The 16930-nt window shown below is 43.4% G+C and overlaps 1 protein-coding gene across 3 annotated transcripts in view; it reads right to left on the reverse strand.

Moving 5' to 3' along the window:
* Positions 1–16930, reverse strand: part of TRMT9B (tRNA methyltransferase 9B (putative)) — a 66317-nt gene that overhangs the window by 17310 nt on the left and 32077 nt on the right. For 2 of the 3 annotated variants that reach the window (XM_061134919.1, XM_061134920.1), the window contains exons 2-3: positions 8088–8286; positions 317–471 (exon numbers count right to left, since the gene is read on the reverse strand). In XM_061134919.1, coding sequence (XP_060990902.1) covers positions 317–470 — 154 coding nt within the window. In that variant the 5' untranslated portion in view covers position 471; positions 8088–8286. Of the gene's footprint in view, positions 1–316; positions 742–8087; positions 8287–16930 lie in introns of those variants that run through there. The other variant, XM_061134921.1, reaches the window with a different exon arrangement.

A 16930-nucleotide genomic window follows, 5' to 3' on the forward strand; every position in this document is an offset into this window, starting at 1 on the left:
TACATTTATTAAAAGGGTCAGTTTCACAAGCGGCCATTTCAGTCCTGGCAGGTTCAGCGAAGGTCAGGTTGATTTTGTGAAAGGATATGCACAAAGGCTCTGAGAAGACCGCCTCTGTCTAAGTGTAGATTTGGGGGACTTTTCTACTTTGTCGTGCTACCTCATGAATTTCTGCTATAAAGTGAACATTCTAGGTGCTGACATGCCAAGGACATGGTTTCAGACTTCTGGTTAGAACAGGATGAAAAATGAATCTGAAAAGGAAAGGCATGATGGAGTATATGCACATCAGACTGCGTGGCCCCGCCCAGGTTACCTATATCAGCGATGAGGCTGCCTGGCTTCTGCTCCTGGAGGAACTGGCGGACGCGGGGCCAGGCCTTGCTCTGCAGGTCACTGAAGTAGGGCGCGGTGCTCTCGTACACATCATGCACGTGCTGCTTCTCCAGCTGGGCGGCCGCATGGTCCATCCTGGGGAGAGCGGGGCCATGCCAAGGGATGCGGTTCAGAGAGGGCACCGGAAATGGCTGATGGAGATGCAGGTTTCCTAAGATGGGAACTTACGACTGCCAAGGCTATGCTGTTTTTATCCTTCCTTTCTTTTTCTCTCTTTTTTAAAAAAAAATTATTTACTTTTTAATTGAAGGATAACTGCTTGACAGAATTGTGTTGGTTTCTGCCAAACATCAACATGAATCAATCAGAGGTATACATATGTACCCTCCCTCTCTTACAAACTGCAAAGAACACAGCCTTCACCGGAACCTCACCAGCGTTGTCGAAAGACTAACAGACGTGTCACTGTTAGCTGCACATCTTCAGAAAACAGTCATTTGTGAATGAGCTAACTGTAATGTGTTTCTGTGTAAGATGAGTCCTTAATTTTGGAAACATATACAAAGGCCTTAGCAGTGGTTCACTTTGGATAAAGCTCTCTTCTCTTTGATGCTAAAGAGATTAAAATTTTATAACATGCATTTCACAACTCCAGTCCAATCACAAAGCCCGATTGATTCTACCTTTTGAATGTCTTTGGATTCTAACCATTTTCTTTACATCCTACTGATTCTGTTTTAGAAAAGACCTCATTTCTTGTTTCAGTTACTTCAACCACCTGTAAATGGGGTGTTTTTTTTTTTGTCCCTTCAGTCTCTTTCGCCACAACTCTGTTTCTAAAAACATAAAACTGTGCTGCTCCCTATCTTAGACTTCTTCAAAGGCATTTTATGGCTTGTCTGCTCAAGGCTGGGTGTCTCAGGAGGGTATCCATGGCTCTTTCTGATCTGGCCTTCACTTACCTCTTGCAGTGATTTCTCACCTTCCTTCCCCAGCATCGGGGCACGTGTCATACTTAGTGACCCGAGGTTTCTCAGACTTGATGCATCCACTCTCATCCAGGGGCTGGTACAGACTCTGTGCCTTACCTGGCTGACTTCTATTCATTCTTGGCCCAAGCATCACCTCTTCCAGAAGGACTTCTCTGACCTTCCATGCAGGATAAGGGCAGTCAGAGAGCAGTGGGGAGGACTTCCCTGATGGCGCAGTGGATAAGACTCCACCTGCCAGTGTGGGGGACACAGGTTTGGTCCCTGGTCCGGGAAGATCCCACATGCCGTGGAGCAGCTAAGCCCATGTGCCCATACAACTACTGAAGCCCGCACACCCTAGAGCCCAAGCTCTGCAACAATGAGAAGCCCTTACACCACTGCTAGAAAGTAGCCCCCACTCGCCAAAACTAGAGAAAGCCCACAGGCAGCAATGAAGATCCAACGCAGCCAGAAACTTAACAGAAAAAAATTTTTTAATAAAAAGGAGTGGGGAAAGTAGAAGAGCAGGTCTTCGAGGCTTCTGTTCATTTAGGGTTTGGTCTTTTAATTATTCTCCTGTGGCATGTGAGTGAGGATATCCCAGGGCAGCAACCAGGGCTTAGACCGTGGCTTTGTACCAATCAGTATTAAAGTGTTTTTATCACTGAAGAACCCACTTGGCCCCACTGCTGCTTACCAGCTGGCTCAGTCCCGCCCCTTCTCCTCTTGCATCCCGTGCATCCTCTGTGGTTACTGAGGGTTGTAAGTCTATTAGCTGTTTTTCTGTAGCCCTGACTAGAAGAGCCTAGGTAACAAGGGCTTATCTTATTTAATGCGGAGTCCCCAGTAGTTGGCACACAGCAGACCTTCAATAAATGAACAAAGAAAGAAAGAACCAGAGTGGACTCTGAGTACAGAGGGTAAGAGAATAACCTGGGGAGTGTGGGAAGAGGGGACCCTGCACCCACAAGCTTGCAGATGGGAATGTGGTAACAGAAGGTGCTGTCCTTGGACAGCCTCTGTATTCCCTCACCCCCCACCTCCTGGTCTTTGTCACTCTGGGGAGTAGAAGGCACTTGGGTCAGATGGCGTCTGAGGAGTTACCCCACTGTAAAGTGCCTACCTTCCACCTTATATTTAAGAAATATCTTGATGAGAGATACTTAAAGACCTTGTAAATATTCTGTTTCCGTAATCTCGCTTGCCATTTTTTAAATTTTAATTTTTTTGGCCACCGTACGTGACATGTAGGATCTTAATTCCCCGACCAGGGATCGAACCCACTCCCCCTGCAGCACGAACTTGGAGTCTTCACCGTTGGACCACCAGGGAAGTCCCCACTCACCGCCTTCAGCGTCCAATCCATTGACGACTTTTTCTAACTCAAGTATAGTTGATTTACAATATTAGTTTCAAGTTTATAACGTAGTGATTCAGTATTTTTATTGATTATACTTTTAAAGTTATTACAAAATAATGACCATTTCCCTGTGCTATACAGTGTAAGCTTGTCGCTTATCTGATTTATACACAGTAGTTTGTATCTCTTAATTCCATAACACTACCTTGCCCCTCCCCTTTTCCTCCTGTCAACCACTTTGTTCTTTAGTTGCTTCAGTCCTGTCCGACTCTTGTGACCCCATGCACTGCAGCCCACCAGGCCCCCAGGCCATCGGATTCTCCAGGCAAGAATACTGGAGTGGGTTAACAACTAGTTCTTTATAACTGTGAGTCTGTTTTTTTTGGTGTGTGTATTTTGTTATGTACATTTGTTTGTTTAATTGTTTAGATCCCACATGTAAGTGAAATCGTACGGTATTTTTCTTTGTCTGACTTATTTCACTAAGCATAATACTCTCATTGAGTATTATAAGCATAATATCCACGTTGTTGCAAATGGCAGACTTTCACTCTATTTTGTGAATGATGATATGATGACATTCTCAAATGATGAGAATGATGATATACTCATTCCATCATTCCTTCCACTGCAAGGAAGAGCTTTTCAGGATTTACTCTTAAAAAATTTAGCAGTAGGTTATCCTTAATTGGGCTTCCCTGATGGCTCAGTTGGTAAAGAATCCACCTGCAGTGCAGGAGACCTTGGTTCAATTCCCGGGTTGGGAGGATCCCCACTCCAGTATTCTTGGGCTTTCCTGATGACTCAGCTGGTAAAGAATCCGCTTGCATTTCGGGAGACCTGGGTTCAATCCCTGGTTTGGGAAGATTCCCTGCAGAAGGGAACGGCTACCCACTCCAGTGTTCTGGCTTGGAGAATTCCATGGACTGCATAGTCCATGGGGTCACATAGAGTCAGACACAACTTGGCAACTTTTACTTTTCACTTTATCCTTAACTATTATGGGCCTGCCCACAGTCCCTGCAAAAAAAATCTGGCAACTCTTAACAGAGTACAAATCTCATTTGTGATGTCTGACAAAACTTCCACCCAAACTGAAGCAGCTTATATTACACCCTCAACTAGAATACAAAGTAAACATATGGCTGCCTATAACTGCCTACACGTGAGGAAAAACCCAAACACTGAAGGCTTTTCTCTGTAATCAAAATCTCAGTAGACTTAGGTCTGTTTAAAATTGTTCCCCCCTTAAGGAATCAATTAGGCAGTACAGTCTTGAGACCTGTAGAACAAATACATTTTACTTCATTGCACTTGCCAGTGTTAAGGGCTTCCCAAGTGGCTCAGTGGTAAAGAATTAGCCTGCAAATGTAGGAGACCCAGGTTCAATCCCTGGGTCAGGAAGATTCCCCTGGAGAAGGAAATGGCAACCCACTCCAGTATTCTTGCCTGGAGAATTCCATGGACAGAGGAACATGGTGGGCTACAGTCCAGGAAGTCACAAAGAGTCAGGCACGACTTAGCAACTGAGCATACACACACCAATCAAGTGACAATAATCATGAGCTTGATTCCCTTCAATCTGCTTCCATCTGCAAGCTCAGAATCTGTGAGCACCACATGAAGACCTTTCTCTAATTCTTCCCCAACGTTGCCCAGCTTCTACCATAAACAAGCAACTTCAAAGAGCTGTTTGAAAGCATGTGAACAATATAAATCCGTTTTGTTGTATTTTACACTTAATATTATATTCTGCAGAATATGTAGCTAACTGTGAAATTGATTTGCAGAGCTGGGGCCATCCAGTTTGACATGCTTGACACTCTGTGGATTTATATTTCCTGCTCTGTGTGTATGTACATGCTAAGCTGCTGCAGTCATGTCCGACTCTGTGACCCTCTGGCCTGGAGCCCACCAGGCTCCTCTGTCCATAGGATTCTCCAGGCAAGAATACCGGAGGGGTTGCCAAATCCTTCTCCAGGGATCTTCCCAACCCAGGGGTGGAACCTGCTTCTCTTAAGTCTCACCTGCATTGGCAGGTGGGTTCTTTACCATTAATGCAACCTGGGCAGCCCTTCCTGCACTGTACACATATGCAGATTCCTTGTGAATTTGGTCCTGTGACTAAGCTAGTAAGACCAGTACTGCAGCACTTAGCGCAGGGTTCCAGCAGAAGCTAGGGATGTGGGGTTTGCTTTAGCCAGGTTCCTAGTCTGTGTGCTGACAAGTTTGGAAGGGAGAGTAAGTCACAGAAAGTGATGCCCTGCGCATCTGAGAACTAGTTTGGATTTTAAGTGCAGTGGAAAGTGGTTCCCTGGAGAGCAGAAAAGGGGAGAGAAAGTGCTAGGAAGCTACCAGGAGGGGTCAGTGGCTTGGTGTGTTTCCCGTGGAGAGAGGACCAAACAGACACATCAGCGCTTCTTGCTTCTAGCCACAGGGTGGTCAGTAATAGATCACAGATGTTTGGTTTTCCTGTTTGGGGCGTGTAACCAGGGTAACATTTCTCCACCCAGCTTGATTCAGGCAAAGCCACGGGATGTGCTTTGACCATTACATGTGATCAGAAAAGATCTGGGCAGAAGAAAACTTCTGGGCAAAAGTTTTACCAGCCAGAGTGTGTGTCTTCGATCCTGGAAGCACCAGCCCAGGTCTCTTGATGGGTGGGCAGTGTGCATGTTTTTAGCCAGAAATAGGGTAATACACAGCTCATCATGAGATGTGGATTATCTACCTAGATAATGGAAAAGTAAAATCTATCAGCCATGTTCTATTAGAAGATCACTTGTTACTATGTGAGTTTGTCCTGTTTTTTCCTTCATAAACATTAACAATTTTCTCATTACTGTAGATAGAACTAAATAGGGAGAAAACTGAATATAATTCTGTCTCCCACTTCTTAAAATTAATACTGTGAGCCAAGGAAGGAAAGGAGAGAGGCAGGGAGAAAGGATGCTAATATCTGTGAACCTGAGAGCACAAAGGCATCAAGGTGTTGCTGAGAGCACTTTCTGTCAACACGTGTGTGTGTGTACTGAACAGTAACATGTTAGTTTGAAAAGTAAGAGGATCTGTCAATGGTAGTAGTGAAAAAACATTTGGAGATCTAAGATTCTAGGGAATATGTAACCTGTCCCCAAGCCTGAGCCTGTGCATTTATGACCATTATTTACAGGCCTAGACATTTTAGAAATGAAATACTTTTAAAAACCTGTGCTTATCTGCTCTTCCTTTGAGGAAATGTACTTCCCTTTGGACTCCAGGTGATGTTGGAGCCTGCCAGTCATGTAGGACAGGGATGGACACATGACCTCATTTAAGAAAATCATTCCCTCTCCCCTGGGAAACTGACAAGAGATAGTTGAAGCCAAATCACTAGAGGAAATATCCTCCAGTTTCTCCTAAGTCTTACCTTTCCTGAGGTTTGTTTTGTTTTTCGTTTTTCCTATTCTATTAGCTACTTGGTATACTCCCAACAGATCCCCTCTTGCTTGAGGAAGAGTTTGTTTTGCAGGCGAAGGACTTTAGTTATTTCAGACTTGTATGCATCTTCATGATCACAGCATGGACCTTAGAGGGTTCTGCGGTGGGAGAGAGGTGCTGCGCCATCCAGAGTCCCAGCAGGACTTGGCTCCCACAGATGGAAGGACTCTGGCTGGAGTCCTGGCAACAGACCCCTGGGATCCAGTGTCCTGTTGGAAGCAGTGCCAGCCTAAGAGCAGAGCAGATTGTTGTACTGCCTCCGTCTTTGCTACTGCTACATCTTTTTTTTAATGGCCACAGCCTAGTATCTGAGCTGTTATTACAGTTTCCTAGTCGGTCTCTTTGTCCCCCTTGTCTCCCTCCCACTCCCCGGACTTGTCACCTCTAATACATCCATAATGCGGGGAGGTTGCAGTACTCTTTTTTCAGTTAACATTCACTTGCTGGAGACATATCCTACAGTAAAAGGCAACTGCAAAGACCACACTGCATGATGCTGTTCTTGGCTTGATGGATGTAGCTTGTAATCTCCCTCCAAGAACTCAAGAAAAGCAGTTTAGAATCTCTATTTTCATGCTGGTACTGGATAATTTTCCTCTAATATCCATTTGATCATCTCCTCTCCTTGTTGAAAACCCTTCAGGAGACCTCTCTGGGACAAAGCTTGCACTCTTCCATCCAGCATTCAGAAGCTTCCAGGACTTGGTCTCAGTCAGGCTTTCCAGCCATATCCTCTTACTGTGACAACTCAAATTCTCAGCTCCACCCAAAGAACTCTACTCACGTTTCCCTGAGTGGGCCTTGTTTATAGCTCCTCATTCAGGTCTTTGCTAAAGTCAGCAGGCTCTTCTTTCTTTTCTGTAGTGCTTCCCTTCTGAAATCTTACCTGCCCTTCAAAGTCTAGCTCAGCCTCCCCCTTCTCTGTAAAGACTTTATGATAGCTATCAATAAAAATCATTTCCCCTAGTATTTCTATATATTGCATATTTGTTATTGCTGCCACTCTTTGAGCATTTCTCCTGATTCTATCTTGAATTTTCAACTCTGTGTATGTTCCCAGCTCAATTAGAAGCTCCTGGAGGGCAGAACTGAAATTGGACTTCTCTTTTATATGTATCATAATGCTTTCACTCTGTAGTTAACTGTAGAACCAATGGATCAGTGAGCTCCATTTACTTAGCTCCCTATGCAAGACAACAGTGCTTTACTCCAGATAAACTGGTCCTCAAATATTTGGTCATAAATCATGAATCCCCTGATAAGAGTCAAGAGGCTCTCAGAGGCTCCCAAGGCTAAAACTGAGCCTTCCCAGTCATGTTTTGTGTTTCATAATTTCCTTCCCTTGCAGAGGCCTGTTCAGAGATATACCCTAGACACAAAACAGTCCCAGTTTTATAACTGAAAACAAATATAAATACTGTAAATTATTCTCTTATTATAAATGCCACAGAAGACACACATTTTAAAAAGAGCATAGAGCTGCTTTAAATTTCAAAGATATATTCAAACTGTAATTCTAAAGTTTACATACTAAATGGTCAAGTCAAGTTAAAGACTTTACTTACATTATAAAAAGACGTTAGCATGATATAACTAAGTTTATTTAATCTTTTACAAAAATATTTAATGCATGATACTTATACCTACATATTATTTTCAAATACAGATTATACTGCAACCTTTTGTATGATAAAAAAAACTATCATTTCACAATATGCTGACATCCTAGAAACACATTTTGTTCTCTAATAAAACATTGAATACATTCTTGTTATTTTAAAACTAGTTTCAAATTCTTTTTTCTACCTAGTGCAGAAATAAACTCCAGCTTACTTTATATCACAGTGTCGTAACTTTTAAATGATAGGAATTGGGCCTAATTAGGTTTACTGAATAAGCTCAGATTATGTGAATTGCTGTAATAACTGAAAGCTACTAACCTGAGTCATCTTGTGATTACAGAAAATTACTTCTTGTCTTTTTGATTCATGGCAGTTTCCACCCTCAGAGAGTGACAGTTGTTGCTCATAATTTTCTCGGTGTGTAATGTAAACGCAGTTTAGTGGGAGGAGAATCAAACAGCGAGGTCCTTTCCCACGGTGAGCCGCTCTGTGTGAGTCTTCGCAGGGAATACAGGCTCTATTAGGAAAAGAACAAGTACTAAAGTTCATTTTACATAATACAACTATTGAACCAACTACAGCCCACGCTGACCTTGTGACATATGCCTGAATTACCCAGAGGAGACAGGATTAGAACAAACTGTTAATTTATGGAATGTGCCAGAACTATAAAAGCAGTTTCTGAATCAATCCCTCAGCTTTCTGTAAAACACCCAAATACTTTCTCCCCAAATTAAATAGGATGATTTCATCTTGTTCCTCAAAAAATTACAAGTGCTGAGAGTCAACTTCGAATCCAGTGGTTTAAGTACTGTAACTTTTTAAGACATATGACTAAATGTTATTAAGTCATTCCAGTACAATTTAACTGTTCAGTATTTGTTCTTATTATCAGCTATTTCCATGTCACTTTGACAAGTAACCCTAGTTATTCTTCACTGTTCACATTTATTTTTTTTCTTTTTACATAATAGAACAGGTTTGCCTTGAAATTCATCAAAAGACTCTGAGTTACATTAAAAAGAGGACATGTGCAGAAAAACACTCTGTAATGGGGAGGTCTTGGGGTGTAAAATGAGGTCTGGAGAGATGCCCGGTGCAGTAGGAGAAGCCCGTCATGTAACATCTGGGGGCCTGATGCCTCGGTAAATGAGGCAAATGGGCTTTGATCTTGATCACATTCTCAGTTGCTTTCCTCGGTCTTCACGTGCTTTGCGTATGCGCCTCAGTACCACAAACTGTGCCCCTTTATTACACACAGTGCTTCTCAGGATGGTGGGGTGGGATGTACGTGGCTTCCCTGAACTGGCTGGGGCTCTCCACCCACCCGTCTGGATCCCTGTTTAAGAAGAACTGATCTGCGTGTGTGCTTTGCAAAGCTTCTCGCTGGTCTTCAGAGTATGCACATAACCCATCGTCTCTCAGTCACATGCAGGCATACGATCTGTACCTCAGAGAGCCACGAAGGTGGGCATTTTAGGAAGAACACTTAGAAAGAGTCTTGAAAGAGTTACTAGTCAAAAGATTTCATCTTTCCTTTGGCAGTTTCTGGCCTGCCTTAATCATAAAGGAGAGGATGTTTTGTGTGTATGTGTGTGTGTCTGTCACATATTCTTTATTTAATTAATTTATTTTTAATTAGAGGATAACTGCTTTAAATTCTGTGTTAGTTTCCGCTGTACATCCACATGAATCCGCCATATGTATACATACATATGTCCCATCCTTCTTGAACTTCCCTCCCACCCCATCCCACCCCTCTCGGTTGTCACGGAGGAGCAGGTTTGAGCTCCCTGCATCATACAGTGGATTCCCACTGGCTGTCTGTTTTACATATGGTAATGTATATGCCTCTATGCTATTCTATCAGTTCATCCCACCCTTTTCTTCCCCCACTCTATCCACAAGTCTGTTCTCTCTGTCTGCATCTCCACTGCTGCTCTGCACATAGGTTCACTGGTACCATCTTTCTAGATTCCATATATATGCATTAATATGATATTTGTTTCTCTCTTTCTGACTTACTTCACTTTGTATAATAGGCTCTAGGTTCGTCCACCTCATTAGCACTGACTCAAACACATTCCTTTTTATGGCTGAGTAATATTCCATCGTATATATGTACCACATTTTATGTATTCCATTCATCTGTCAGTGGACATCTACGTTGCTCCCATGTCCTAGCGACTGTAAATAGGGCTGTAATGAACATTAGTGTACATGTGTCTTTTTCAATTACGATTTTCTCAGGGTATATGCCTAGTAGTGAGATTGTTGGGTCATATGGCAGTTTTATTCCTCGTTTTTTAAGGAATAGGAGGTGATGTTGTCTGAAACACCATGCTAGTGGCAAAGCCTAAAGCTTGTCACCTCAGGTTCACCCTTCCTGCCCTGACCTAGGGGCTGCTCTGCCCCCAGCCAGCCTGACTGTCTAAGCACCTTGCCTTCAGGCATTAGTGTCCAAATGCATTCACCCTCTCAGATAGGCAATGAGGACAGGGTGTTCTGAGTCTTAGTCAGAAAGTGTAGCAAATGAAAAGAATTTCAGATAGTGCAGCGGGCATGTGTGAGCTCCTGGGGTGAAAAAGAAAACAGGGGTGGGGAACTTCTCTATTCACCCAAATCATATTCCTCAAACACATATAAAGATAATTGACTTTCCATAAGTTTACTAGATTATGATCCAAACTTGCCTCTGTTAAAAATGAATCATTTTATCTTTTCCAAGAAGTTTCTGGGCAAAGACAAAATAGGGTAGTATGTTTCTTTTAATAAGTTGAATTGGATCAGACCTTTCATTTTATCAGCCACACATCTTTGGAGTATCTAGTATTAAAAATGCATTTCTTCTCCTTTTCTCCTTGAATAAATAGGAAACCATCTTCGAGAACAAAGGTGACTCAAATCTTACAAAATTTTGAGGTTAACCATGTGTGTGTATTTTCCTGGGAAGAGACTCAGCACCTCAAACTATGTCTCAGGGGAAAAATTAGTTTTTGGAAAAAAATAATTTCTGTATTAAATTAAAAAGATACATTCATTCATTCAACAAATACTAATTGAACTTCTGTTATATATAAGGTCCTAGGGATAAAGATTTTTTAAGTCTCCCAATTTAGGAATCCAAAGTTTAATATAGGAAGCATGCAAAGAAATAGAAAATTAAAACATGGTACTACTTTCACTTTCAGTATGGATACATCCTGAGAGCTTCTGAATCCCTAAACTAATTACGCCTTGCCTGTGCTATCGATTGACAGGTCAATCAGTTGATTGATAAATTAATAGATAAAACAGACCTATTACAGATTACTATATCATGGATCTTTGGGCCATCATCAAGTATTTAAAGCCACAGCTGCCCAGAGCCCACACCTGGTGTGAGGACTGTTATGACCCCGGTGCGCACAGGTTCTATAGGAACTGTAGGTGAGGCAGCTCATCCAGTCTGTACAGGGGGAGGGGTGGTGAAGGCTCCCTTGAGAGGCTGACAGCTCAGAAGACGGTGGGGGTGAGTCAGGAAAAATGGGAATGGGCAATTCTAGCTATCAGAAACATCGTATACGAAAAAGAAATGAGACTCTTCAATGAACTTCAAGTAACTTAACAATAATAGCGAGACATGCACACGCACAATGTGTATTAATTGTTTACTGTTATTGAGACCCTGTTATAAGCATTTAACATGTATTAACTCACTGAATCGACACAGCAGCTAAATGAACCAGGAATCACCATGTCCCCATTTTACAGATAAGGAAGCAGAGGCACAGAGAACACAGGTGACTTTCCAAGGTTACATATCGAGTAAGTGGCAGAGCCGGGATTTCAGGCCAGAAAGTTAGATTCCTGACTTCACACTCTTAACTGTGCAGTCAATGGGGAGGCAGGAAGGGAGAACGGGTGATACTATAAGAACCTGGAAGAGTCAGATCACGTAGGACCTAGTTTAACTTTCTAAGGAGTTTAGATCTTTATCCTGAACAACAATTGTGAACAACAATTATGTCAGTGAAAGAAAAGACAAATTTGGATTTGGTTTCCAGAAATCCACAGCAAGCGTGTAGACTAGTATTTCCCGGACAGGTTCACAGAGAAAGAACCTAGTAAAATCCTTTAGACAGAGGATGGTATTAAGGATGCTTAGGAAGGGGTGGGATACAGGAGATATTAAGGAGAGAGCATCACATTAGTAGGACTTGCTAACTGATGAACCGTCTAGTCAAGGCTATGGTTTTTCCAGTAGTCATGTATGGATGTGAGAGTTGGACCATAAAGAAGGCTGAGCATAGAAGAATTGATACTTCCAAACTGTGGTGCTGAAGAAGACTCTTGGGAGTCCCTTGGACCGCAAGGAGATCAAACCAGTCAATCCGCAAGGAAACCAACTCTGAATATTCATTGGAAGGACTGATGCTGAAGCTGAAACTCTAATACTTTAGCCACCTGATGTGAAGAGCTGACTCATTGGAAAATATGCTGGGAAAGATTGAAGGCAGGAGAGAAAGGAACAACAGAGGATGAGATGGGTGGATGGCATCATTGACTCAATGGATACGAGTTTGAGAAAACTCCAGTAGATGGTGAAGGACAGGGAAGCCTGGTGTGCTGCAGTCCGTGGGGTTGCAAAGAGTCAGACACGACTGAATGACTGAACAACAAGAAAAACTGGTGAAGAGTTAAGGCAAAGAACACACTGAAGAGGAAGCAGTGATACTGATAAGGCTGACTCTGTAAGAGGTACCACCAGCATCCTCAAATAGAGGGAAAGAGAGTAAGAACAAAAGACAAACAAAAGGAAACTTGGGTAATGACCATATAAACTCTGAAAAACTCTTCCCTTGGAATACCTGTGACTACGTCCAGAGAAGTTTACTTAAGATACTTGCATCTGCAGGAAAAAGGCTGTAAGAAGGACTAGGTGTTGGTAATGGAAATGCCATAGTGATCGGTAACACATTATATTTCACATTACTGCCTGGGCTGTTTGTATATATCCCTTATGTCTGTAATTGATGGCAGCATTTTCCAGATAGGGACAGTGGAGCTCATGATCACTGATGTCTTGTTGGGTATTGCAATTTACACAGTACTCAGTCAATGTCTACGGTAAAAATACATGAAGAAAGGCAGAGAAGAATAAAAAAGAGGGTCCTTTAGATGGTGCTGTAGTTCACCATCGGAGTACATCTGAGCAAGGGTTCTGGTTTGGACATAACTGTTTCTATTTATCTGAAGGACAACCAAGTAAGATGGACATGAAGCTCAGAGCAGGCTGTTCTAGAGATCATTTATAAATCATTATTCTAAAACTTGGCAGTGACGTTGCTTTAACTCTTACCATTTACTCCCAAAGAGAGAAGGCATATAGTGTTCAGCCACAACCAAATACAGTTTGGTCCGATTGAGAGAGCTTTAAAAACAGATTCTCCTGAGCACCAGCCTGGTCTAGTGGACTGACCCAAGAGGCAAATGCGAGGAGCCAGTTAATGACCATCTCTATTTACATGGACAGTCACTGCACAATGAATAATTTAAAGTTGTTGGGCCAGTCCAGTGAAGAGGTAATAAGGTGTTTATTAGAAACTCTTTTTCATCCAGAAACAGTTAATATTTATAATTTAAAACCCAGCCCACTGGGTTTTAAAGGAAGTGAATTAAATCAAGAGATTGTGCAGAGCAAGAAAGAAACGAGGGTAGGAGACTGTGGCTCACCAATTGTAACCAACGTGTTAGTGGGCTCCTCTGGTGGCTTGGTGGTAAAGAACCCACCTGCCAATGCATTAGATGCGGGTTTGATCCCTGGATCGGGAAGGTCCCCTGGAGAAGGAAATGGCAACTCACTCCAATATTCTTGCCTGGAGAATTCCATGAACAGAGGAGCCTGGCAGGCTACAGTCCATTGGGTCGCAAAGAGCCAGACATGACTGAGCGACTGAATAACAACACATGCACATTAGCAGTAAAGAGGAGGTTAGCCATGTGCTATTAGAATTCTACTGTGATTATTTTAACCCCAGAAATACCGTCTGAGCAACTACTAGGCAACAGTTGCCTTGGTAGTTCTGAGAAGAACTGGGATGGGTGGCATTTACTCTTAAGAAGCTACAAGCAAATGCAAGAGTGACCCAGAGCGAAGTAGGGGGCACACATATGATTGATTGACAGAAGAGCAAAGGTAGCAGGTGACCTCGGCTTTTATAATTCGTGGCGATCCTTTAACGACGAGTATTACTCCCTCCAAATAAGAGGCAAGCAAACCAGCTGCCTCATTAGTGTTCCCCATGCTACACAGGGGCTTCCCTTGTAGCTCAGTCGGTAAAGAATCTGCCTGCAGTGCAGGACACCCGGGTTCAATCCCTGGGTCAGGAAGATCCCCTGGAGAAGGAAATGGCAACCCACTCCAGGATTCTTGCCTGGAGAATCCCATGGACTGAGGAGCCTGGCGGGCTATAGTCCATGTGGTCGCAAGAGTCAGGTACGACTTAGCGAGAGAGAGATGCTACACAGAACCTCTTAACAATACACCAGAGGTTATGGCAGAAATGGTAGGAACAAAGGTAACTGGCATTTCTGGTTGAAATCCTATGAGCAGAACAAATTGAGGGCTTTAAAACAATAACATACGTAACCCAGAGAGAATAGGAGCCTCTCTGCAATCCCAACAGGGACTGAAAGGTTACCCTGAAGGAAATATATGTGAAAATAACATGGATTAAATGAGGGGCACTTATTTTAGGGAAAGATCAAATAGTCCCAAATAATATTTGGTTTTCTTGAAAATGTTCAAAAACTTGTGTGTCTACATTGACTTTGTGTTGGAGCAGAACGGTATCTCCAGAATCTAAAAATAAAGGAAATGAAGGTGGTCATATCTGGGTGAGGAATGTGTGTCCCTGTGAGGGTTGGGGGTGACTCCAGGAAGAGAATACAAGGAAGTAGGAAATAAGAAAGCCAGGTATTGATTATGGTATCTGTTATCAAAGGCCACTCCCCCAGGGGCACCGACTAGGCAGTATTTATTATAACTGGATCACAACTCATTTTGATGGTGTAGATTAGAGAAAACAAGAAGAAAATCAAAGATGAGATTTAAGAAAAAATGAAAATATAACACCTAACTTGCCCCAGGCATTTCTACGGTGTCAATTTGACAAAACCAGCCCTCAGTCTGTGTTAAAATCGAGGGGTGGTGGTGGTCCCCCGGACAGCAGCCTAGAAGGAGATAGGTGTGATGTCACAAAAGGCAAGACCAGAAAAAATGCAACATATTTCCCATCCCCTTTCCTGCTAGGAAGGGAGATCCTGGCAAGTTGTGTGACAAGGAATCTCACTGTCATTTTGGTGTGAAATGATTGTTCAAGGAGCTTTTACAGGAAGCCCATGTAGTCAGCCATAACACTATAGATCATCTGATGATTATTCTAAGAACGAAATTAAGGGGAGCAATGTGAGGATGAATTATACATTTGTGTATTTCATAAAATCATGTTTATAATACAATTGACCCCAAAGAGGGGCACTCATGGGCTTATTACTGAAAAAAAAAAAATCGGTGTATTTGAGGTTCAGGAAGAGAGTGTGTGACTAGCACAGTAAAATCTGGACCATCAAGTGTCTTCTCCTGTAGACTCCACCTCCGTCTCATCCCCTCGCTGTGTCTCCCAGTGCCCCCCCACCCCCCACCGCCTCCGCCTGAGCTTAAGCCTTCCGTGTTAATCCAGGAGTCCCCGCAGACCTGGGAAACCTCACCAGCTGCTGCTTTACCTGAAGGTGATCACACATCTGTATGTTTTTTAGAACCTATTCTTTACTGACACCATTACTGCAGTGGCCGATTTACCCTCCATAAAAGCTGGGAGGTCATAATTTTGAACCGAAAAAATCCTTTAAAATTAAATAAAATTTAACTTTATGAAAAATTTACTCTCGTTTTTAAAAATGGCTCATTTTAGTAGAGATTGATGAAAACACTGTCACACAGCAACGCTGAAGAAAGAACTGGGTCTGGGGGACCAGCTTAATAGCATAGCTCTGAGCCTCATTCTGCCAGCATCGCCACGCTGATGGCAGTTCCCCCTCTTCAGACTTACAGAGGAAGTCCAAATACCTTAGCATTTCCTAGAGCCGTCCACCATCTGACCCCAGCCTGCCCTCCAGCATCACCCCACACCCCACCTCCATCCCTTGGGCCCCACCAGTGCTACTCAACGTAGCCAGCCCCCCGTCCCCCCACAAAAAACCTGTCAGCTTAGTGACTTAGCAGATTTCCACTCAGGCACAAGCTCCTTATCTAGGCTCACTGCTTGACGTTTGTGACTTGCGATTCTCTCAACGCTTTAGGCATTTGAGGTTTTCGTGCTTTTTGCTCATCTGTTCCCTCTGCCTGGTATCACCTGTCTCCTCCAGCCTGCCTGCCAGACACAGTTCTCTTCAAAGGTTCAGCTTGGGTGGTTTTCTTTACGAAGCCTTTCCTGTCCCCGGCTAGATTCACTGCCTTCTGCTTCCTGTGTGTCTACCCTGTATTATTCAGAAGCTCACAGCATTAGCGTTTTGGTGGCTGTCGTTCTCCTTGCTCTGGGCTGCCCCACATCCAGCTGTGTTTGTGATGAGGGACGACCTCTAGCGTGCGGTTCTGGTGAACGAGGGCCTTGCCCTTCCACACAGACCCTGCAGCGGGCAGAGTTTCCTGCCCCCGACTCCTGGTGGGATGGTGTGTAAGTGTGTTAGGGCTGCCATATCAGAGTACCACGGAGCCTCCGTCATGCCGAGTAAAGTAAGTCAGAAAGATAAATATTGTATATTAAAGCATGTGTGTGGAATCTAGAAAAATAGTGCAGATGAATCTATTGCTAGGGCAGGAACAGAGACACAGTCATCCAGAATGGACATGTGGACACAGCAGGGGAAGGAGAGGTGGGATGAATTGGGAGATTAGGACTGACGTGTATACACGACCATGTGTGAAACAGATGGCTAGTGGGAAGCTGCTGGATAAGACAGGGAGCTCAGTTCAGCGCTCGGTGATGACCTGGGGCGGGGGGGGTGGGGGGGGATGGGGCAGGTTGGAGGGCGGTGCAAGAAGGAGGGGAGATATATATATATATATGCGCATAGCGGATTCACTTTCTTGTACTAAAGCGGAAACTAACACAACATTG

This window comes from Dama dama, chromosome 32 (genome assembly GCF_033118175.1).
Source record: "Dama dama isolate Ldn47 chromosome 32, ASM3311817v1, whole genome shotgun sequence".
NCBI classification, from domain to species: Eukaryota; Metazoa; Chordata; class Mammalia; order Artiodactyla; family Cervidae; genus Dama; species Dama dama.